Below are 23936 nucleotides of genomic sequence, written 5' to 3' on the forward strand. Positions count from 1 at the left end.
CTCAGCTTCCCTGTTTCCTGTTTCAGCAGCTCTGAAGTTCTTTTCCTGCTGGTGCTGTATGTACCTTTTCACAAGCACTGTTATTTTGCATTCTTACATTCTAAACCCCTTATATTTATCAGCTATTAGTTTTGTGTCATTTTTCAGCTATGAATTTGTCAGGTTTTCTTGTATTTTTTTTTTGTTTGATATGAATCATATAACTAGTATAATGCTTCCTTTTTGACTATACTATAAGTAGTGTAGTTTTTCATTGCTATATTGTGTGAAAAACACTTAATGTGTTTGAAGGTACAGACGTTACCTGTTCAAATAGTAGTTTTCTTGTAAAATTAGAAGCAGACATTGCCACTGCTCTGAGCACAAGTTTAATTCACACTTGTCTGCGTTGCCATAACAGCCATAAAAGGTTATTGGATGTCTACTGACCTTTGAGCTTTGCAATTGTTGTAGTATTGTCCTTAACGCCATCTGGAGTCCATATTGCTCTGTTCCTTTGTCTTGCAAAACCTTTCTGATAAAAAAAGGCTCACTTATCAGTCACAAATGCATTCAGTATCAAGACAATCATGACAAACGACAAACTGCTGTGACAGAGATATAGGCTTGATAAAAGCAGACTGTATGCTGACGGTGATAAGTCATGGGAGGGTTCCTCACTTCATCCACGTGCCACTGAACTATAACCAAGTGAAAATACACTCCAAACACTCAGTAGGTGTTAACACTGACCAGAATCTGACTCGTCAATGGAGGCTGTGATTCACTCAGTAGTTTAGACCAACTCTGTCAATTGGGAACAGCTGCCCAGGAAATGAGGGCATTAGAGTGCTGCAGATGAATCATGACATCGAAGAGTGCTCTATTAAACTTAAGCCGTTAGACCCTTCTCCGCTGTATGGAAATTCAGCAGTGTGGATGCCAGGTTGGACAGGCACCACAACTCCAAGCTGCCGGTCAGGAAAAGGCTAGAACAAGATGGGTTTTCCCCAGTGGTAGTAAATGTCAGGTGATTACTTTATACTTGACCCCTATGGATCTGCATGCCATTTGTCACAGAGCCGATGAACAAAAAGGGTATTTGGTCGAGAAAATGGAAATTACAAAGCTTGGCTCGGCAAAGTCTTTATACCGTTATACCCTGTACTGTTCAGTTGGTGGGAATAACCAGTGATGTGCAATAGTAAAATTACAAAATATGCAGTCTGTACACTCACTAAGAAAGAATTAAAATACAGTTGCTGGAAAAATGTTGATGATTACAAAAAGGATTGCATCTGAATTCATTCTTTTAGAAAAAATGCTTATATATAGAATACAGTCTTAACTGCAGCCAGTGTTTGTGATCTGCATACGTTATATTTAACAACTTTTAACACAGATATTACAGTGATCAGTGGTTTAAATATATGTTTTTAGGGCTTTTCAACTTTAAAACATGTTACAAAAATTATCAAATGTGCTAAGTTAAATTATACTTAAAACACACAGTACAATACAGGGTGGGGAAGCAAAATTTACAATGAACATTTAGTTGTTTTTTCTCAGCAGGCACTACGTCAATTGTTTTGAAACCAAACATATATTGATGTCATAATCATACCTAACACTATTATCCATACCTTTTCAGAAACTTTTGCCCATATGAGTAATCAGGAAAGCAAACGTCAAAGAGTGTGTGATTTGCTGAATGCACTCGTCACACCAAAGGAGATTTCAAAAATAGTTGGCGTGTCCATAAAGACTGTTTATAATGGAAAGAAGAGAATGACTATGAGCAAAACTATTACGAGAAAGTCTGGAAGATACTATTAAAGAAGAATGGGAGAAGTTGTCACCCGAATATTTGAGGAACACTTGCGCAAGTTTCAGGAAGCGTGTGAAGGCAGTTATTGAGAAAGAAGGAGGACACATAGAATAAAAACATTTTCTATTATGTACATTTTCTTGTGGCAAATAAGTTCTCATGACTTTCAATAAACTAATTGGTCATACACTGTCTTTCAATCCCTGCCTCAAAATATTGTAAATTTTGCTTCCCCACCCTGTAATTATATTACTTGTTATATTTTTGACAAGTTAACTATTACTGTGGATATAAATTATATCTTCTTCTAAACACCAGTACACTCATGGTCAAAAGTTTTGGGAATGCCACGAATGGATTCTTTGCTTAAATGTGATTTAGTTGTAATTAATTCTTTCATCATGGATGTAATTGTTTTTCAATATACCTCAGAAGCACATATAAATAAATATTTTTTTTAAATGTTGGCAGAAAATTTTGCAAAAACAAAACTTGACCTTTCAGCCACGAGTGCATACTTAGACTTTAATTGATTATCAGTGTTGAGGCTTATTTATCTTATTTCCATGTGCAAAGTATAACTCCTAGTCACGTCCAAACTAAACCCTCTGCTACTTTATACCTGCTGGATATCTGTGTAGGCATAACTGAAGTTAAAATGTGCTTAATATTGAAATGATGCATTGATATAGATGTTGGATAATCAGCTACGTGTCTAGCTTTTGCCCCGTGACCTCTTCCACTGACAGATCAAATCCCCTGCTGAGAAGGGTCCAAAGTCTGACTCATTTGATTAAGCAAATTATTGACAAGAGCTGACTGCTCTCCAAACTGAAAAAAGAGAAACTGTACATACTCAGCAGGTACACCAAAATTCATCGTCCTCTCAGGAATGTGAATGACCCTTTCTAAACAATGAATAAAGAGGAGTGGCTGTGTGGTGTGATTAGAAGATGCTGATTATGCAACGGCATCTCTGGCTGCAGATCAAACCACATGTTTGTACTACCTGAAGGAATGTGTTATTTACCAGACAAATTTGGAGAGACCACACATCTTATCAGGATTTATTCAACACCATCACACTGTATCCAGTTTTTCCAACATTGTACTTGATTGTGTTGCAGTACATTTTAAAACTCATTCAGTATATTTCAAAGGAGGTAAATGAAGTGCCCTGTGTGTTAGTATTTCGGGTGTGGTTCACTGAACTAGCACTGCAACTGGTTCCATAGTTCAATCAATGGTGCTGCCATCACTTGTCGCAATGCTGTGTGAAATCAAACGAGTTCATGGTGAATAACCAATAAAGAGTCTATGCCATGGACACGGCCCTGGTTGTAAATGGCTAACACAAAGGTTATATTTGTGATTTGTCGCTGACCGGGGAGAGACATGCCAGCCTCGCCCTGTTTCCTCACACACAGAGGCTGCAGTGTCTGTGATAAGTATGGCACAATGATGCCAGACACCCCTTCACCCACAGCTAATTGCTCTTTTCAAACTTTACTCGTCCATGCCGTTGAATTTTTCTCAGGACTTCTGGTGCATGAAGCATCTGGGTGTGTATTTAAATACGAGGAATTTTATTAGAATGAGAGAGAACAAATGAAAGATGTCATATGTGGTAGAATGCAGCAGAGCAAGTGATCTTCATTGCACAGGTATGCCTCTCACTGCATCACACCCAGTAGTTCAAGGCTTTTGTTCAGGGTTTGTCTTAATGTTATAGTCCATGTTCTGCTCTTACCTGTTGACTTCCTTGTTCTAACTTAATGTTTTTCCTACTGTGGGTGTGAATCTTTGCTCTCTGGTTTGCATTAGCGGAGCATATTTTTGTATTCTTAACTGCTTAAGTTAAATACATTTAAAATTACACAGTATTGCAGAGGTGGTAAATTCAAATACTTTATTATTGTATTTACATAAAGGTTTTATGTATCTGTACTTAACATGATTTTTTAATTTTACTCCAGGTAAACAGGCTTGTTAGTTTAGTGTTAATTAATTTAGGAGAAATTATTGATTTTCTTTATTGTACATCATTGTATGTCTGCACAACATCAAGAATGATTCTAACCTAAATGAATGGCACAATAACACATTCATTGTGTATCCATTGGTGAATGTTACACATCTCAAATATGCAATGAAAACAATGTAAAGGGAAAAAGGGCTGATGTTTCAAGTTCTGTTGTTGTCATTGTAAACAGATTTATACAGTGGATTGAGGATAATGGTAATTTATCTCAGTGTATTGTTTATTTTATTTTATTTGAGCTTTGGATGGTTGAATTCTCCTCACATTAGATTAACATGGCACAAAGTTTGTGGTGAAACAGCTGGTAGGAATGTTCTTCAAAGGGTTACTTTCTACTTTTTCACATCTCAGACCCTGCACTTCTCTGTTACTTAAGTAAAGAACTTCAGTCAGTACTTCTGTTTTTCCCAGAGTCTTGTTTCACACAAGTATTTTCACCACCCTTGTAGTACTGTGAAATTCATGGGAATACATGGAAGTCTGTGATGTTATCATGCTATTCTGAATGTTCTTGCTTTTAATGGTCTGTAATAATCATTGTAGCTTTGGATCATACAGCTACGGTTAATTACAGCAGCAGATGCTGTCTATTGTTTTTTGTCGATATGCCGAGCTGGTGTTTGTTCAATAGAAGGGGCTGATTTAAGGTTAACACTCATGGATGTAATGGTTGTTTGAGGAAGTGATGAGAGCATCCTGTTAATTTGTCGAGGTGATGGGTTTTCCTGTCAGAACACTGTATATAAATAAGCATCACGTAGCATGCTTTAGTACTTTGGCACAGAATGAAGTGTTCTGAATGTTTAGACTGTCACCACTAATTATATAAGGGAGTTATGTAATATGAATGTCTTCCTTTTTCCTTTAAAAATGTATGAGTGTGATGTGGTAATTTATCTGATAATACCGTCATAGTCTTTGTACAGAGCTTTGGTGTATGACACCAGTGAGTTTTTATTTATTATTGTGCACAATCATATGAGCACTCAGCTGATTCTAACTTTCCTGGGGCTCTGAAGGCCTGAAAACTGTTTTTTATTTGCTCCGTTAGCCATAAATGACTGTTACGAGAAGCACTGTGGTAATACTTTGGTACACAGCTCTTTTTTTCTCTGGACCAGGCCAACACTGCTATAATCTTAGACTTTGTAGGTCTGCTCCAAGCCACACAAGAGAATTTTTCCCACCTCTTTTATAGAGCCCATAACTTTGAAATGGGCCAAATTGGTAAAGGTCCATTTTAGTTTTTAACCATTAGAGAAGAGAGCATGGTGGAAACTCCTGGAGGGAGATGGCACATTAGTAGGGCTAGTGTCTCTGTACAGTTATGTTGATTTGAAAGAGTAAATAATATCTGCAATGTATTGGAACAAGCTTCACTAACATCTATCGTAATATCTACAAATGTCATCACATCATAGCTCCAACAAGTGAATTGATCACAGTGCATTCTGGTATATCACCGCATTTGTGACTTTTGTTTTACCACACAATAGCAGGAAAGTGCAACATGTACACTGCTATGCAAAGCAGGTTGGATTTCCTTCTCTATCACTGTTATGCTTCTCTACTATTGTCCTTTATCACAAGTTATAGACCCCTATAAATCTATAAATGCAGACAGCTTCAGTGACAGGTACAATATCCATATGAAATAGGTGAAGTCAGTTTCAGAGGCTGAAACTCTGAGCTTGGTTTTGTTTTCCAGGAAAACTGAAAGCTAATATTTTTTATGATAATTGATTCACTGGCTGTAGGGTCGTCTGTCACACACCTAAAATATGACTGAAATTCTCTATAACCTGGATAGTAGCATGTTTGGGCATTTGTTTCACCTTAAGTAGAACCTTGTCTGGTATTTAAAGGTTCATAAATTGTGGGTGTATCATTAGTCTGTACTAAGAAACAACAGCTCCTTTTGTGTTTGAGATCATTAGCAAAGGTTTTTTGCAGCCGCTTCATTTTGTGTTTTTAAAAAAAAAGGCATAATTGAACAGATATTGTACCATTCCTGTACTTTTCTGTATATTTGTTTCCAAACATGCATGTTTTTCCCATCAGTCTTTGTGTTGTTGTGTGAGTCAGAGAGCGAAGGGCTGCCAGTAGTCTGGATTGTGCTCTCAGTTTCCAGCTCTTTCACTAACAAACGCAGAGACCCAACAAGCATGCCCTGTGTTCTTTTATTGTCATTTTCTCTCACACACCCCTCTCTTCTCTGTTATTGTACTCACAGACACCAAGAGACCAACAGGAGACTGAAAAATGTGAGTGAAACGATACTGTATAAACTCTGTGTTTTTTGAGACCATGATTTTTTTGGCCTGTGTGCTATTTAGCTTCTGTTCCAGTCAGTTGGAGAACAGAAATGTTACAGTTATACATTAATAGTCCCTTAAACATGTTATGCTAAATTTTACTGCGATATATGGAACTTTTAAAAGTAAAACATGTAATTAATGTTAATTTTATTTTTATTTTATTATTTGTTTTGCAATTTACTTTTTATGTGTGTTCCAAAACAACTACAGGTCAAAAAACAAAAAAAGAAAAGTCATCTTTGTTTGAGATAATTCTTCTGGAGACGCAACAAAAAGTTAAACATCTGTTTGCGTCTTAATAATTAATTGTTAATATACATTCCCAATCATATATGACATATGGTTGTTGTAAAGAAATACCTTTCTTCCATTACGTTTTGTCTTCAATTCATTTAACCAGAAAATAATTTATTGAAATTGTAAATTATTCACAACATGGAAAAACAAGATTTAATTCTTTCATCCAAATCACCTTGTTCTAGCTTCAGACTTACTGCATGACGAAAGCTTTTTTTTTTTTAACAGCTTTCTGCAATGATGGAAATAAATGAAGCCTTAAAAATTGATGTAAGCAACTGATACAGGGGTTGCAATGTTTTTTGATTACTTACAGTTTCTATGTTTATATATATTTTTTAAAACATGTAATTTGTTGCTATCAGTGTTGAGAAAAGGGCAGGTAAAAATGCAAAATTAGCAGATCATTGTAACCCTCAAAAGTGAATATCCCATCAAAACACAAACCAGAGAAAACCTGCATTCCGATAAATAATAGCAGTCACAAGATATTAGAATCAAACTAAGCATGCAAAACAAAATGTATATATTTACCCTCAAATTATTCCTACACATCAATAAATCAACCAAGTTTACATTTACTTCATATTTGCCCACCCTTCATTGCTTTTCTATGGACATCTGCAGCATGCTCTTGCTAATATAATCATTTTTATTTTGGATGATCTAAAGCCAAAGAGCTGACAAGTCAAACTGAATCGTATCATGCTGCATGTATTATGGGAGAAGCATTGTTGATGTGGTGATAATTGTTTGCTTTAGTGCTGGGCACCTTATAATACACACATCAGTAACAGCAGAGATTTCCAGATGAGCCTGGAAACAAATGGGTGATATGACCCTATCAGAGCAGGGCTCCAGCCATCATAACAATCACCTGCTTTAGCTCTGCACTCTACATTCATCACTTAGAGTAAGGGTGTAGTTTAATTCTGATGCACTGTGACTGGTATTGATAGGCATTTTCAGGATGACATTTGATTGTTATGGCATAATTTGTTTAACAAGTTGCTTTTCTTCCTCTCAAGGTGTTGATCACCCTGTACTGGTTGGGGAGAAGAGCTCAGTGCGACCCATTCTATGATGGACCTTACCTGAATTTCAAGGCATTTGAGGGATTATTGGGCACAGCACTCTATAAGGTAAAACTACCTATGTTCCGCATGGAGTGACATCCACCCACTGGAAACAAGATACAGCATGAAGGAAATCCTCTTTTACAGCCGCTGCCCAGTACATTTCTGTATCCCTGGTATGTAGGCAATGTGCTGAAGAATGACTGTGATAGGTCGAGGGGCCTCAGCGTCCCTGCCTCTAAAACTAAAGCTACGTTAAGTCATAAATGACCTGATCCTTTGACTCAGCTATTTTAATCTTGTTTACAGCACACCATGTAACACAGTTTGCATAGTTTGAATGTGAAAATAGCTGCTTTTTTTTTTTTTTTTTTTTTTTGACGGAGCCTTCTCCCTGCTCATGCCAGTGTTGAATTTGACACTTTGCTTCCACGTAGATTTATAGGTGATGTGCAAGTTCTCTATAATTCACCCGACTACAGGCATTGTCAGTAATAGTAGTTGGTTACAGCATATTGTGTACATTTAGCTACGGTAATCCAAGTTCACTGGAGCAGGGTTAGGCTGGGTTTATTTTCTGGTGCTGTATTGTCTGGCAGGATTCAGTGGATTACAGATCAGAAAATAATTTTCTTTTATGGTGGTTGACAAGTTTTTGCCTGTTTGTAATCATGCTGGTTTACGTGGCTCTGGGGTTTGCTTATATGTTTATGTGGAGTGACATTCTTTTCAAGCAGTAAACACAGTCATCATGGATGCATAGATCATAGCACAGTTTGTTTTGACAGAGATGGCATTGAATAGGAAACAATGAGGTATTCCGTGTAAACTGAAGCACGCATTGCCTTGATAGACAGCCCAGGAGTGCATCTTTAGAGGCCAGATATTACAGACATCCTCCTCTACCTGGGAGATCTGTCATGTACCACACACTCAGCGGAGCTAAATTTTGTAATTGACGCCCTATTATCTGACTGTGTCTGTGTTTGTGTCTCCTAAAGGCTCTCCAGGAATCATCCAGTCAGAAAGGCAGCAACGTCCGAGACAGCGGTTTTGGAGATAGTTGGTACTCAGAGAGAGAGGAGCTCCATCATTTGAGAGGAGGAGGAGGCGGAGAAGGAGGAGGAGGAGGACACAGAAGGGACGACTCCCTGGACAGCTTGGACTCTCTGGGATCCCGACCCCACAGCATTTCATCTGACACCACCCTTAAAGGCAGCAGTGAGGGTAGGACACACCATGTTTGCATCTATACAAACTCGTGCAACAAATGACTGTTTTCATTGTTGATTAATCTGTTGATTTTTGTACTGTAAAATGTCAGAAAAATAATGAATGTCTGTCCTAAAACCCAAAACGATGTCTTCAGATCTCTTGTTTCGCCACAACCAAGTGATATTCAGTTGTAGTGTCAAAGAGGGGTTCAGCAAGCATGGAATATCAGAGAATTTTGACCTTTTTCCTGAAACATTACTCACACCCCTTAATGGATTATCAAAGTAGTGGTCATAGGAGATTAATTCAATAGTTGACTGTTAAACAGAGTCATTATTGCAGCTCTAATACAAACAAACACACATAATTTAACTCATTTCAGACATTTTACACATGTGATCTGAATCCAAAACTAGAGGTCGATAGATAGTGGATTTTAAAGGCCAGTATAATAAAGTTAGTTTGAGGCAGGAAAAAGGCAATAATTGAATTATCAGCATCAAATAAACACTGACCATGTCAGACACGAGGCCTGCATAACTGAATATTGAAGTCAGTGAATACCTAAATGAATACTAATATAATTCAGCAAGAAATATGAAACTTAATATGAAACTAACTGTGAAAATGAAGTGGTTCTAAGTGTGTTGTTCATTTTTCCTCAAAGTCAGTAATTCTACTTGTGAAATGTAACATTATATATTTGTTGGTGTTCGACCACATTCCTCTGATAGAGATACTTTGTAAAAACATCCTGTCTGCGCCATTCTTTGGAAAAAATGATCATTCAGTCCATCTGTACCTAAAACCTCAGTTAAATGTCATTTTTTACTGTAACCCCACTTAAACTGACTTGGCTCGGCGGAGGTCATGGTATGTATTATTCTATTTTTGTGAATGTTTTTGTGTTTGCCGTCTTTTGCAGTCTTTGACGGACTGTGGTCAGTAGACTTCAAAGCGCTGAGACTGAAAATATTTCTCAGTGTGAATATTTATACTCCAGTTCATTTGCCTTGAACTTCAAATATTTGTGAACAGGGAAGATATACTGCAACAGGGCCAGAAAGCTGACTCCCATATGAGAAAACAAATACCTATTGCCATCTAGTGGTATCTTCTGAAAGTGAATATTTCCATAGAAATTTCACCCAAGTCTAGAGGAAAGGAAAGACATTTCATGCTAAAACTACACTCCACATTTGTCATGAAAGAAGAGTTGATTGAAAGGAGCCCCGTTGAGTAATTACAGATGTCTTGTCTGCTATGTATCAGAGGGCAGTGAGACATTCCACAGTCTTCCTCACCCCCTTGTAAATGAAGATAGTGTCATTCCTTACCCTGCACCCCTCTGTTATTCCTCCAGAGCCACACCAAAACACACAACATACTCCCCTCAGGGCTGTTCTTCACTCTCTCCATTCTCAGCCCATTTGTGTTCTGCTGCTTTATTACACTGTCCTCATGTGCTGTTTTCTTCCTCACTTTCTCCATTCCCTTTAACCACACACCTGCTTATCCTCCTCTATGATCCAGGTTGTTGCAGTGACACTGAGGCAGATTCTGTCTTCAGGATGGCTGAGAACAGGGACACCTCTTACCGCCGGTCGGTAGTCATCACACCTAAATCCACCACACAGTTTAACCAGTTCCTGCCCACTAAAGACAAATCTTCAGGCTACGTACCTGCACCGCTAAGGAAGAAACGAGCAGAGCGTAATGAGGACAGTCGGCGTAGCTGGGCCAACCCTATGTACACAGAGGATGATGCCCCACTCACCAGGTACTGACTCAATACACACAGCTACAGTATATAGGCACACATGCAGGCACTGGTTATACATTTAGTCATTTAACTAACAGTTAGTATTTGTATTTCTTTCTTAAATGCAACCTCACAGAAATGACTCAGGTCCACAAACATCAAGAGTGTACTTCATATGTTGTAACGTTACAGTGGTGCTGTTGTTCACTCTCCTCTTTTCCATTGCTGTCGCTGTTTGTGGTGCGGTTGTGTTGTCTGAAAATGGTCACTGGTGCTGTGTACTGGTGCTGTGTTCATTTGTTTGTGCTGTGGATGACCCAGTGAAACAACGCTCTCCTCTGACCGTTACGATAACAGTCCATCATCCCAGAGCGCCGTGTCTGCAGCCCATCTGCAGTGGGCCCACGACTATGAAAGTGGCAGTGATTCTGATGCAGACAGACCAGACCCTGATCTCGTTCTGGATGACCTGGCCAGCAGACGCTTCCACAGTTCCTCCCCAGCACCGCCAACCAACTTTGCCTTGCCCATCAGTCCCCTGGCAGGGGGAAGGGCAGCTGGGGGGGATAAGGGGCCGTGGCCTAAGGTCAATATGACTCCCAATATTGCCCCTCAACAGAATGTGGCCTGCCTCAGGTCAGAGCAACATGAAGCTTCAGTGTGACATTGACATGCCTGTCTGATGAGAGAAAATTAAGCTGCTTCTCTTACCTTCAGTTTGCATGGTTAAATGTAACCATGAGCAACATATTTTGGTTGTGGTGTGCTCCTTCATACTGTGCTCAACAGTTTCAGTTTGCTGTTTCTGTTTGGGTTGTTTTAGATTTCAGTTGCAGCATGATTTTATTTGCTCCTTCCAAGCTTTATGAGCTTGAAAGATTGATTTGAGTCATCTGCATAACTGTTCAAATCAAAGGTTAAAGATTGCATTTGGTTTTGGGCTTGCTAATCCTTGCATCATCTTATTTGAGAGTTGCTGTGCCCAAGGAACAAGCTCCTTTCTGCGTGACTGCTGTGCTGTACTTTCTGAAATACACTTATGACATTTGTGGTTGGCTGTCTCTTTCGAGCAGCAGCGGCTTCAGCTGTGGAAAAATGTCGGCCCCCCAGTGTGGCTCTGTGAGGGTGGACCATCGCCGAGCTGTGTGTGCTGACAGTCTGTTCAAGGAAATATACGATGACTCTGAAGATGAGGATGATGAGGTGGGCTATGCCGATCCCATCCAAGATGATCTCTACACCCGTAAGGTGGGTGTCAAACCCCAGCCTGCAAAAGTGTCGTATGACAAGTTTTTACCGAAGTTCTGGACGCCTGACGAAGACATTCACATACAGAAGATTAAACTGGGCTCTCAGAAAAGACCCTGGTACAAGAAGATGCAAGGCCTCAGGTGTGTTAAGGAACTGAAGTGGAATTATTTCACAGATGCAGATACTTTAGATCATTATGCATTAAAAGCAACTCTTCATAGATGCAACTTACTTCCTGCTTTTGCACAATAATTTCTTACTTTCCTAGCAGGTGGACTGGGTTTTGTTATCCTTATATACCATCTTTCCTCAAATAGTCACAGTGGACTTTATTTACCTCAAATATAGAAAGTAACAGCCATTGATTTGGAACAGGCTTGTATTAAAGGCAGACCTTTATTTCTAATTCCCTCTGTCTGATAAGTAGAATTGGTCATATTTTAGTACAAAACCTTTTCTTGATCTTCTAACTTTTGAGTTGTTTACCCCACACAAACTCAGCACTTCCTGTAATGATTTCTAAAACATAATCCCTCCAGTTCTTCAGTAACTATGTCTTAACAATGTTTTTATCAGTTGCATTGACTTGCAACTGTTCCAATATGAAAATATGAATCTTGCTGCACTCATAAATTTATATCAGCAAAGGTGAATACCTGCTTGAATTTGAGGAAAAATGAAACTAATTGCATGCCAATTTCTCTGACTAGACCCTGAAATATAAAATTTGATGCATTTTCTTGTTTATTCCTTCTACTTATGTTTCTTTTTTCCTTCCCTACCTTTGCCTCCTTTCCTTCTCTCCTACCCTTTGTCTACCTCTGTCCCCTTTCCTTCGTCCACTCTGCTGACCTGGGCCGTAGCTACAAGAAATCAGGCTCTTCATCCGATGATTCAGACTCTGACATCAGTCCTTGGCTCTCCTCTGCCCGCTCTCCCTCCGGTCCCTCTCCCTCTCACTCCCACACACACGAGGCCTCTGCTCACACCACCGTTGTTGTGAAGAAAAGGTCGATACAGCTGCATGATTGTGACGATGCGGGAATGTTCTAGAGCATCCAAAAAATTGATTGGGAAAAAAATAAATGGCTCCAGTTGGGGCTGAATTGCTGATGAGCTGCTTCCTAATGAACTAATCTCAAGCTACAGGAGATGCCTTAACACGCTCTTTAACACATTTGCTTGCACTGACCTTGGTGGAATAGAGGCGAGCATTATTCTATTTCATAATATAGCCTATTATATTACTTGTTTTAATAGGAGCTAGCATTGCAGTTTTATTTGTGATTGTAAAATCCTGATTTGATCAACATCTGTTTGAATCAAATATCACTATGGCTGCTAGATGTATCTCTTCCTCCTTTTCTTGCTATTTGATCCAGTTCACATGCATGCACTCATCAGCTGTCCTTTTCTCTCTCCTTTTACCCACCTTGCAGTCCTCATATCGAACCAAACACTCTCCCACAGCTCCCCAAGATACAGTCCCCTCTGTTAGAGACACCTCCTTTGGTGTTTGCCCCAGTGGACCCATCGTCAGGTCCCAAACTGGTCAAATGTGAGAGATGGCCCCTTTTGGGGCGCCAAGACCCCCGGGAGCCACCAGACCCTGTTGATTATGACAGCATTATCCCTGACTTGGAGAATGATGACATGTTTGCCAGGCGAACTCTGGCTTTTCAGTCTAACATAGACCTGGCAATAATGAAACATCCAGTGTCTCCATTTCGTCGTCTCTACTCGTCTGAGCCACAACTCAATATCATAACTCAGCGACATGACCAAACCAGCACAGAGGAGGAAATTTACCCGGACATTGAGGAGGATGATGTGGTCTATCGTAAGGAGAAATCACTGCAGCAACAGCGACCTCTCTCAGGAGCCCCCGACAACTATAGCCCCATGCCCATACCAGAGCCCTGGGTCCTGCCTCCTGCCCTCAAGGCCCGACTCCTGTGCCCACCGTGTCCTCTGACCCAGGAAACTAATAAACAGAATAAAGTTGACAAAGAGACACGTCCTCAAACTGATGACATGCTGGTCCGGAAGCTTGGAGTTTTTTCTGATCAGAGTCATAGAGCCGCTCAGATGAGTCCATCAGTGCCTTCGTTCTGTAGCGAAGGTGACCTGCAGAAGTGGCAGGCTATCAGAGAAGCTAGTCAACTAAGATATAAGAAAAAGCTTTTGGTGGAGAGGTTGGCAGCTCTGAAGTTGTAGAAACTGATTGCTTTAACAGTGCCTGTTATGTTCAGTTTACTCTGTGGACTACTTTCTATATTTTTTTCTGTGCCGTCTCAGTCTCTGAATCTTTTCTGTGGTTTTGACCTGCATGTTAGCACAAATTGTAAGGGGTTTGTTGAAGAGTCATGACAATGAAATATTTGAGTTTTACCCAATTTAGTTCTTTTAAAAACCCAGCAGATATAAAGGCTCTGCAGTCACTTGATGAGTTGTGAATATTATAAAAACACGCAGAGAGGAATATAGTAAGATTAAGTAAAGGAACAACTCTGATGGTACGTCTTGTATAAAATGTGAATTACCTCTGAATTGAAAGCCTTTTCCACTGTAAGGAAAACGGTAATGAAAGGCTAGTGTTAAAGTGGAGTGTTATTGAAAAGCCACTCGGTATAAGTTCTCTGTACAATGGCACTATGGTATGTGAGTGTTACTATAGAAAATTAAAAGTATTTCATTCAGAGTGAATAGCAAGATCCTGCATTAAACCAGCTGCTGTTGTGTATTTTCAAGTGTGATATATGAGCAAAAGAGCAAAACTATTCAAACATCACTGACCAAAATATCTGCCACATTGTGTACAATGTTAAACAGATCCAAATACTGCTTTTTTTGTTTTTCTTATCACAATGAGTTTGCCTGTAAAGTGAAAAATATATTATCTTAATAAAAATAAGACTTAATGATGTTGTGATGGAATGCATTGAAGTGGCTATCTGATGACCTCACTTACAGTAGTATGTTCAGTAATGTCCTACCGGGGTGTAATAATGTTTCCTCAGCACATAACTTCCCACTCACACGTGAAGCTCAAAGTGCAGCAACATTCAAGTGTGGAAAGGTTCAAGTCTGAGTAATCACCAAACATACTGTCCTGAGCACATGGGACTAAGCAGGGAAATTAAATGTAGTCTAGTCTACTGATGATGACATGAAAGCCTATAGAAATTCCTCAGAGTGCTGAAAGAAGATGCAGCTCAGGGACTCCATAGCAACCCAAACACAAATCTGTACTGTAGTGTTTGCACATGTACAGGCACACACAAAGCAGCCATTTAACCTGAGTCAAGGCCATCTGGATTTACTTCCCTTAGTCTACATGTAAAAGCCATGTTTCCAGTGACATCATCTTAGATTCACTATAAAGGCAGCATTGTTTAGAGAAAGATGCATGTCTACACACCTCCCCGGCCAAATGTCAGGGCAAGGAAAGGTGATACTCTGCTGCATGCCTGTTATATACACACCTATATCTGAACTCTAGCCTTTGCAAAAGTGTTGAAAGTGAATCCCAGCTGAGTCATGTCTCGGCTGGCTTTACATTCAGTATACTCGGATCCCTCTTCAGGATTCTCAGGATTTCCATACATATAAATGTGACTTTTTTTTGTCTGTGGTTCTTTTTGGTTTTTTTAGACAGCGCCAAATACAAGACAGTATCGATGGGTGAGTTGATACGGGCTCCCAGGAATGTGGCACGTTTGCATTTGCTATGGCCTCTTCAGTTGCACCCCACTGCCTCCTGCTTTTGTGCCGCTGTTCTCACTCTGGTTGCTAAATGCTGACACATAACATTGTATATTGTATGGCATAGGGCCAACTACAGGGGGAGGGGAAAGTGTGGGGGTGTTCATTGCTTCACAAAGCACTATTGACAAAGCAACAAAGTGGAAAGATGCATACAATGACAATACGCTGGGTCATCTACCTAAAGTCCAATGTGTCCCAGTGAGAGTTATGACGGAGCAGTGCTCTGAGATCAGTTCAAAGCCCTTAGCTCTTGTGTATTTGTGGTGTAAGATAAGTGTGACCCTTTAGCGGTAAGTGAAAGCAAAGTGTGTTTTTTTTTAATTGTGAGCTTCAAGTGACTTTGCAATTTTGCATGATGGGAAGCACTGTCATATAAGTTACTAACAAGCCTGAGCTTACATGTCTACACTACAGTTTGTTTTTTGGTTGGCCTGTGTGCTGTGTTTGTAAACTAACATTTGGACACATGTGAAAAGTTTTATTCAATTAATTTGGATTTTTTTTCTTTCATACAGTTTATTCATTCCACATTAGTAATAAGTGGTGCATGCACACTCAAAATGAAGTGAAACCTCTCCTCATCTTAGTTGATATCATGATGCCCCCTGGTAATTTTTTTCCCTGTCTCTTCATCCTTAGGAGCAAATCCACAAGTGATATCCAGGTTGACCCAGCTGTCATTAGGCAGAATCGCTACGAAGAACTGCAGAAGTATCGGGAGCACATTAAGCAGAACGAGGATAAGTGGCAGGATGTGAGTATAACGGATATGCGTCCTGTGTAGTAATAGCTCAAGGATATCTGTTTGTTTCCCACCTTGATATTCGAAACAACACAAGTCATCTCTGGTAGATACATGGCAGGAGAAGAGTTATATTTCACAACACATATGAGGCACAAGTGAAAGGTGAGGAAATGATGTATGGGATCTGTGGTATTGGAGTGGAAATCAGGAGAGCAGGTGTCATGCTGCAGTAGGTGGCCAAAGGGTGAAAAGAGAGCTGTTAAGATCCAGAGATGATGCGACACTGATTGGTGCAGCACTGCCCTCTGGCTATGGACTGTCCTCATTACTAAATTCCTTTGTCTATGGCCTAAGATGCCATATGCTGTAAATACTAAAAATGGAATTATAGTGAAGCAATGTTATAGTATAATACAAACACAAGGATTAAAAATACTGGACTAAATATGCTTTAAATCAGTGATACTTATTTCCTGGAACTTTGACAAACAGCAACACTTCTGCACCATGCACCAGCATCATGAAAATTTGTGAGAATAAAATATTCATGTATATATATATATATGTCCTCCTAGCTGTGAGAGCAGTATGTCTGTAAGCCAACTGATTGGTGTCATGGCTAAATAATGGAGTCTTAAAGCAGCATTTAGGTCACACAGTCCCAGATACACAAGGGAGGTGAGCCGGGAGGAGCCTAAAGCACACAAATAGAACACCTTCAAAAGTAACCCGTCTTTTTTGTCTTTCTCTCTCTCCTCCTCAACTTGACTCCCTTTATCTGTTCAGTTATAGACATGCAACACAACCACTCTCTTTTATCTAGATTTTAGCCGACTTGATAAACTGATATGATGCAAGTGGTGATCTGGTCTTGCTTTTGCTGCAGGACCTGAGCAAATGGAAGACTAGGCGCCGGAGTGTCAACTCTGATATAGTGAAGAAAAAAGAGGAAAGGGACAAGATAGAGCAGATCACATACAGCAGCAACAGAAGGTCTAAAACCTTCAAGGAGATGCAAGAAGATAGGTAAGTGAAATCAAATCTGATCAGGTACTTGTTGTGCAAGAATGATGCATGATGCCTGCAGCATTTTAATGTGTAGAGCTGATGGATTTAACATCACATAATATGAATTTTATTTAGGTGTCTTTTATTATGATATCAACCCATTCTAAATTTGTTCCTCTTTTACACCATTGCTTTACCTTTGGAGGGGTATCCTTTGCTTTTCATGACAAGGTAACAAAAGAGAAAAATATGTATGAAATGTGTTTGGTGTTTTAGACTCAGAGGGTACAGGATTACTTGCTCAGGAGTGAATGAGAAGACTGCAATTGTGGTTTTAGTCAGTGTGAAAGTGTAATCTAATCAGGGCTCACAACCTGCCTCTCCATTCTTGCCCCACCTCCCTCTACCCTCTTCTTTTCAACCTGTGCTCTTCTTTCTGCTCTCCTCTTTGTCACTTACTTTCCCTTTATTTCACTTTTGGTCTCCCCAACTCTTTGTACTATTCCCCCTTCATCTCCTTCAAATGCTGTTCTTTCCTTTCTCTGCTTTTATTTTGCCCATCACTGTCCCCTGTTTTCTAAATATCGCTTTATCCCATCGATTGTCTTCTACTCTGTCTGTTCTTTAGAGAACACAGAGGAAGGAGCAGCATAGGCAGCCGTATTGGATCTTTGTCTTTCTTGGATGACGACGAGGACGTGTTTCAGAAACCAGCCACTTCCCCAACTATCCGAACCTTCCCTTCTAGAAGCTACACTATTGACACTCCCTACAACTCCTCTTATGTCTCTGAACCTTCTTTGAAAGAGGACGAACCACCGGCTGCTTCTCCAGCTACTGGCAGGGCTGCTTCTCCTCCCACCTCAAAGGAAGTTGAACCAGTGGACAGTCCTGCAGGCAGTGACACCACGACCACCACTATCACTCCAACCAGGAGTCGCTCCGACCAGTACATCCCATCTCAGACAGCTGCACCCTTGCAGAGGAGTTCAGTCTCGGAACAAACCAGCACAGTCAAAACAGAGGAGACATCAACCACTGCCTCCTCTCTTAACTCTATTCAGAAGGCGCCTGAGCCAAAGGGCCCATTGTCGGGCACACAAACTGTGGTAGAGACCCCCCCCTCTGGTTCACTGTACAAACAACCACAGCTCAGCTCAATGGAACCCAAGCCTCCTGTGGTGTCTCGGGTTTCCGCCTCCCTCCCAAGGAGCTACCAGAGATCGGATAGCGCACGTCTAACCTCAGTTGTCACGCCAAGGCCCTTCGGGACCCAGCCCTCCCGCATATCCTCCCTTCCCCGGGCCGTTACAGTGAGTACTGGATGACTTAAAGCTAAACACGACATGTAGTGCAGCGCAAAGAGATGAAGGACATGTAAGGGCAGAATGAGTCAGGGTTTAACTTGCTTTGTTCATGAAGTACAGTATTATTTGTTTTGAATGCATCAGAGTTATCAAAGAATCTGATCTGATTACTGTGTGAATAATAGATGAAGTTTTTTATTTACTAACGCAGCCACCAGAGCTGCTATTATCAGCCTCTGTCTCATTCATTACTGTTGTAGTCATGTAAACATAGTACGGACTTCAGGCGAGTAACCTGTAAACAAGTCTATAAACTCTGGAAACATTTTAATGTTTACTATCAACAGCCATTTTAACAGATGACTTACCCCCATTTTACTGTTATTTTGTAATTATGTAATAAGGGTGTGACAAAATCAATATAGAAGTATATGGTATTACTTCAATTTATGATACCTGATCAATATACAGGTATGACTCACATGCACATGGAAGTTACAGTCATTTTTGGTTCCATTTTTTTGTACATTGCTTCATCTCAGTTGTCAATTTTTGTGAAACTGATATTATGGAGTAGATAAATTTGCTGTTTCTGCTTCTTTAGGAGTATTTTTTGGTCTTTGATTACACAGATGATTTTCATGTTATGTACCAAGAGTCACATCATTATCTTGGGGAATGTATCATGATAGTATTATGACTTACTCCCATCCCTATTTTGAAGATATCCTTACGCTTTTCAAGCCATTTTCCTTATTTTCTCTTATCGTAAATTCATCTCTGCTTGCACAGATGGATGACTCTCAGAAGCGTGTCAATGGTGATCTTGACACATCTAAGAAATCATCAGTGCCAAGCCGTTATCACCAGTTCATGACGTCTGAGGATGAGGCTCAGTCACAGTCGAGCTCTGTCCACAGCAGTGAAGATGAAGACAATCAAGAGGAACAGACCACGCAGAAAAGCGTCACCTCTACTCAGAGCAAATCACCTCCTGCCCCCGCTCAGGTCAAGAGTGAAGCTCCAGTCAGTCCTGCTCCTGTTAAAGATGCTATTCAGGTATCGCAGTAAAAATGTATCCATGTATTTGGTACCCAAATTACATGCAAAATGGAATATAATTGAAAGGTGACTGATGTGGTGAGCTTAATTTAAATTTTTTGTAAAACTCATCTCATAAAAAATACAGGTAAGATTAACAGATTTGACAGTTTTAGTAAACAGCCCTAAATCTTTAACACAAGGTTTTCTTTATTTGCTGAAAAATCAGACATGTTGAAAAGCCTCTACCCTGTTTGTATACTAAAGACTGTTTTTTGTCTATTTGAGGAGTTGTGGTTGATCTTTCCTCACCTGTGTTTGGGTTCCAGGAGAATTACTGTGAGATGCGGATTAGCCTAAACCAAAAGCCCAACAGCAGCAGAGACTTTGGTTTCCAGGCAGCTTGGGACTCAACAGGGGCTCGTGTCACATCCATTCAGCCAGGTAACCACAGCCTCTGTTTCCTCTACCCAGGGCAGTGTGTCTTTAGCAGTGTTTATTTGTTTTTTTTTTGTTTTTTTTGACAAATCACCTTGATTTTTTTTTTTTTTTTTTTTTTTTTTTTGAGTTCCTGAAGAGTGTGACAATACATGATTACATTTTGGTCAAGAATGATAGATGACCTGACCTCATTTAATGCTGTTATGGAAAAGTGAAACCAGTTGTCTGAGCTTCCCTGTCCAGCATCATAATTGAGCAATAGAATGAAATAGCATCACTTCCAGGTCGTGTCTGATGGAATTTGATCAGCAATCTGTAATTACAGGTTTCATCCATATATTTCTCCACTACCAATTTGAAAACACCTATGATTAATTCCAATCTGAAGCATGTCATATATTTAGTCTGTATACAAAGGCAAGGAGTAGATACAGAAGCCTCATGTCCTCGGAGGCCACTTGAATTATAGAAGGCCAAAAGGCAATTATGGAATTTCTGTATACAGACATTAAAAAAACAGTCATGCACTGATTGTAAATGGCTTCTACTACAGCTTGAATTGTAAGTATTTTGTACAGACGCTAATAAACAGTGTCAAAAGAAAAACCATGACTGTAGAAATAACTCTAGCAAAGCCATTTTAATTATACAGACAGTTTGAAATTGTATTTATTTTGGAAGACAAAGTGAAATAACTGTAGATCTCTGCATGTCAGAAACACTGTTAGCTGGAAACTGCAAATTCAGGGTGGTTTAAGACCAGTGGAAAAACAACAAACAGGCAACAGTAATAGCTAACCTTCACTAAAGCTGACTATAAAGCTGTACAAACAGACTTTACAGTGGTTATACTGGAAGCTAGTGCACTGGCTCTGTTATATTTTACTGTCAGGCCCTGCTGGTTAGCTGTCAGCAGGTTTCCCAGCCCATTGCAGTGGCAATGCCAGACCTATGTAGGGCAGCATCTATATGGGTCAGATCTGCTGGGCCTGAGCCTCTCTTTCAACTGAGATATTCCTCATTTTCATGTGATGGTATGTCGTATATTTTAGTGCTATGATTCTCATAAAAGTTGTAGCAGCTTCTTTTCTTCTGTATTTTCTTGAAGATATCCTGAAAAGATGGTTCCTAAAAAGCCAGGCCCCAAATAGTTCAGTGTTTTTTTGTTTGTATGTTTTATTTTTTGTGTTTTGAGTTAATGCACTAATTGGACATTTTTATGTGCTTGCACACATCATGTTTTCATATGGTATCAACCAGCCAGAGACTTTAAAATTAGTCTGTGTAGCTAAATCTGGAGCCTTGACGTGATGGCCCCAAGTACTCATGTTTATTAATGTTCATTGACTTAAACTAAAACTGCATCTACACTTCATCCATACTTCTTGTGTATTAATGAACCACAAAGAAAACATTTTGTCAGTTTGTACTGCTGGTTCCTTTAACTGAAAAATGTCCTAGTTCCACATTAGTCAAGAAATAATCTTTCCAATTCTTTTTCTGTTGTCATTTTGAGATTTTTTGACCTTAATCGGTGTAATTGTAAATAAAATGCTGATGTAACAGTTGCTGACTTGTCTATGCAGTTCCTCTGTGCTCTTGTGAGTTAAAGATGATGTGATAACCTGCCACACCGCCCCAGGGGACAGAGGTTCTTCACCCCTGTTTAATGACCTTCTCATCTGTCGTGCACAGGCAGCCCAGCTGAGATGTGCCAGCTTCAGATCGGGGATGAGGTTCTGACTGTGAACAGGCACCAGGTGGCAGACATGAGCTACACCGACTGGAAAAACCGCATGGGGGAGGCTCTGCAGGAGGGGAGTCTGGTTATGGATATACGCCGTCATGGCAAGAACAGTGAGTCATCTGAAGCCTGTGTGTGTGCATGTTTTCATCTGTGTGGAAGCAGGAGATTGAATGGGAATGAAACAGCTGAAACACTCTAAGGTTCACATTCCTGGACTGACAACACTGCTTATTCTGCTTGCATTGCTAAACAGTTCTGACACTTTAAATTGGTCCGTAAACTATTGTGAAATCATCCATGAATGATCTCATGACAGCTAAACGGTGAAGGTTTGGTAACTGTTTTTCTGTTTTGTCAAGGGAAGACGGTTACGGCTTTGACCTCAGTGGGTTTTATTCCTACTTTTGTTTCCATATATGCATTTTTGTGCCCTGTTTTTCGGTATTTTTCTCATACTATTTTTATTTCTTCTGGTTGTTTAATTTTTTTTCTTTCTTTTTTGTGCATTTTCTGTACAGTCAGCACTCTTCAGCACTCAGCTCACTTCTTTGTACCCATACAGTGTTTTCCTTGTGAGAACTAACCCAGCTCAGGTCTATATTTCCTGAGTGCAAGTGTGTTGTTTCGCAGTGTTAGTATAACAGGCTTACTTGTTCCAGTTACGTCAATCTCACCTTACAAAAACAATAAACCACCCAGTGTAGCTCACTTGAACTAACACACAGTACTTGTTAAAATATCTTAGTTAATATGAGTGGTTGTGAGCCTGTTAGTAACACTGTGTGTGTTTTTTGGAAGCTTTAATAGGGTGCATGGCTGGGGAAGGTGGTTTCTCTGTTACCCCCGTTAGTCCCTGTAATAACACCATAACCTTGTCCCCTGCTTTATAGTGGTGTTCATGTAAAATGCAATGTTATATCAATGTTGATGTTGATATATACAGAACTACTGTACTATTTAATACCTTCATGCACACACAAACATGTGACTTCATGTGCATATGCATATGTGCATCCTATCTTTTGCCATTGCATTGTCTGCATGCAGACTGGGACAGAGATCAACCTTCCCTGCCTTTTAAAAGACATAAGACCATCAATCTGACCAGTACGGATCATCCAATACTTCTAGGTCCTGCAGACACAAACACTGTCAGCTCCAACCTGGATTTCACTTCATGTTTTTCTACTGAAACGATACCAGCCAAAGAAGCTGCCACCCATCCACTCATCGTAAGTCACCCAGGACCACTCAAGTCATCTGAGGTTTGATTTCAATGTAGTTGTCGGTCCAGAGCCTTTTTAATGAGTGTCCACCCCACTGTGTCTCTCTGCAGGATGTGGCTTCAAACGGAGTTATTGGCAGTTTCCGTGAGGAGTCGGTGACAATGAGGAACAAAGGTAAAGAGCAAAGCACTCAGTCAAAAAAGGTTACAAAATTGATCCTACCTGACACAGAAATGTTTTGGGGTGAAACTTTCTAGCTTAACATTAAAATATAATGATATTATTGGACATTTACTGTATTGCAGAACAAAATTATTACGTATTCAATTTAAAGTATAGTTAATCTGATGTGTAGTAATATTAGGAGATATCTCTTTATTTCCTCTCACCATATTCTGTTTTCCATTTTTCATGTAGAGTCAGAACCCATATCTTTGAAAAACTTAAAACGGAGGTCAGAGTTTTTTGAGCAAGGTAAAAAGCAAAGGCTGAAGTGGGTGGGGGCTCTAAATAATAATAATTCCTCCTTGTTTAATGTGGTGGCTGGGTTCTCTGTGCTTTTGTCTCTCCGAACTCCTCAGATTTCCAAGGAATTTAATTGTCTGCTATGCATGTCTGTTATGGGACTCATGTTCAATTGAAAAGTGATTATCAGCTGATTATGAGTTCCCAAGACTGAAACGAATCCTCCATGGCTCCATTTTGGGGGCTATGTTTTTGTCTGGTGCCAAAGCTTAACCCTTTCGCTGTGCCCCTTCCTCCCTTAGGCGGCTCAGCGTCCAGTGTCAGTGCGCTGGTCTACCTCTGTGGTAAACAGGGTTGAGTGTGCAGTGACCTCCTCACCTTTGCTTGGTAGAACCTGAGACACTGACATGCTGTTTGAACA

At 40.0% G+C, this 23936-nt stretch overlaps 1 protein-coding gene across 9 annotated transcripts in view; it reads left to right on the top strand.

Moving 5' to 3' along the window:
- The window catches only part of lmo7a (LIM domain 7a), a 54056-nt gene that overhangs the window by 16205 nt on the left and 13915 nt on the right, over nt 1–23936 (top strand). For 6 of the 9 annotated variants that reach the window (XM_030124673.1, XM_030124664.1, XM_030124665.1 and 3 more), the window contains 14 exons: nt 6082–6112; nt 7492–7605; nt 8541–8766; nt 10288–10534; nt 15422–15451; nt 16175–16289; nt 17167–17306; nt 17917–18601; nt 19388–19654; nt 19966–20080; nt 21773–21934; nt 22872–23056; nt 23161–23224; nt 23468–23524. In XM_030124673.1, coding sequence (XP_029980533.1) covers nt 6082–6112; nt 7492–7605; nt 8541–8766; nt 10288–10534; nt 15422–15451; nt 16175–16289; nt 17167–17306; nt 17917–18601; nt 19388–19654; nt 19966–20080; nt 21773–21934; nt 22872–23056; nt 23161–23224; nt 23468–23524 — 2438 coding nt within the window. The remainder of the gene's footprint in view (nt 1–6081; nt 6113–7491; nt 7606–8540; nt 8767–10287; nt 10535–15421; nt 15452–16174; nt 16290–17166; nt 17307–17916; nt 18602–19387; nt 19655–19965; nt 20081–21772; nt 21935–22871; nt 23057–23160; nt 23225–23467; nt 23525–23936) is intronic. The other 3 variants (XM_030124669.1, XM_030124668.1, XM_030124666.1) reach the window with 3 other exon arrangements.

The sequence above is a fragment of the Sphaeramia orbicularis genome, chromosome 21 (assembly GCF_902148855.1).
Source record: "Sphaeramia orbicularis chromosome 21, fSphaOr1.1, whole genome shotgun sequence".
NCBI classification, from domain to species: domain Eukaryota; kingdom Metazoa; phylum Chordata; class Actinopteri; order Kurtiformes; family Apogonidae; genus Sphaeramia; species Sphaeramia orbicularis.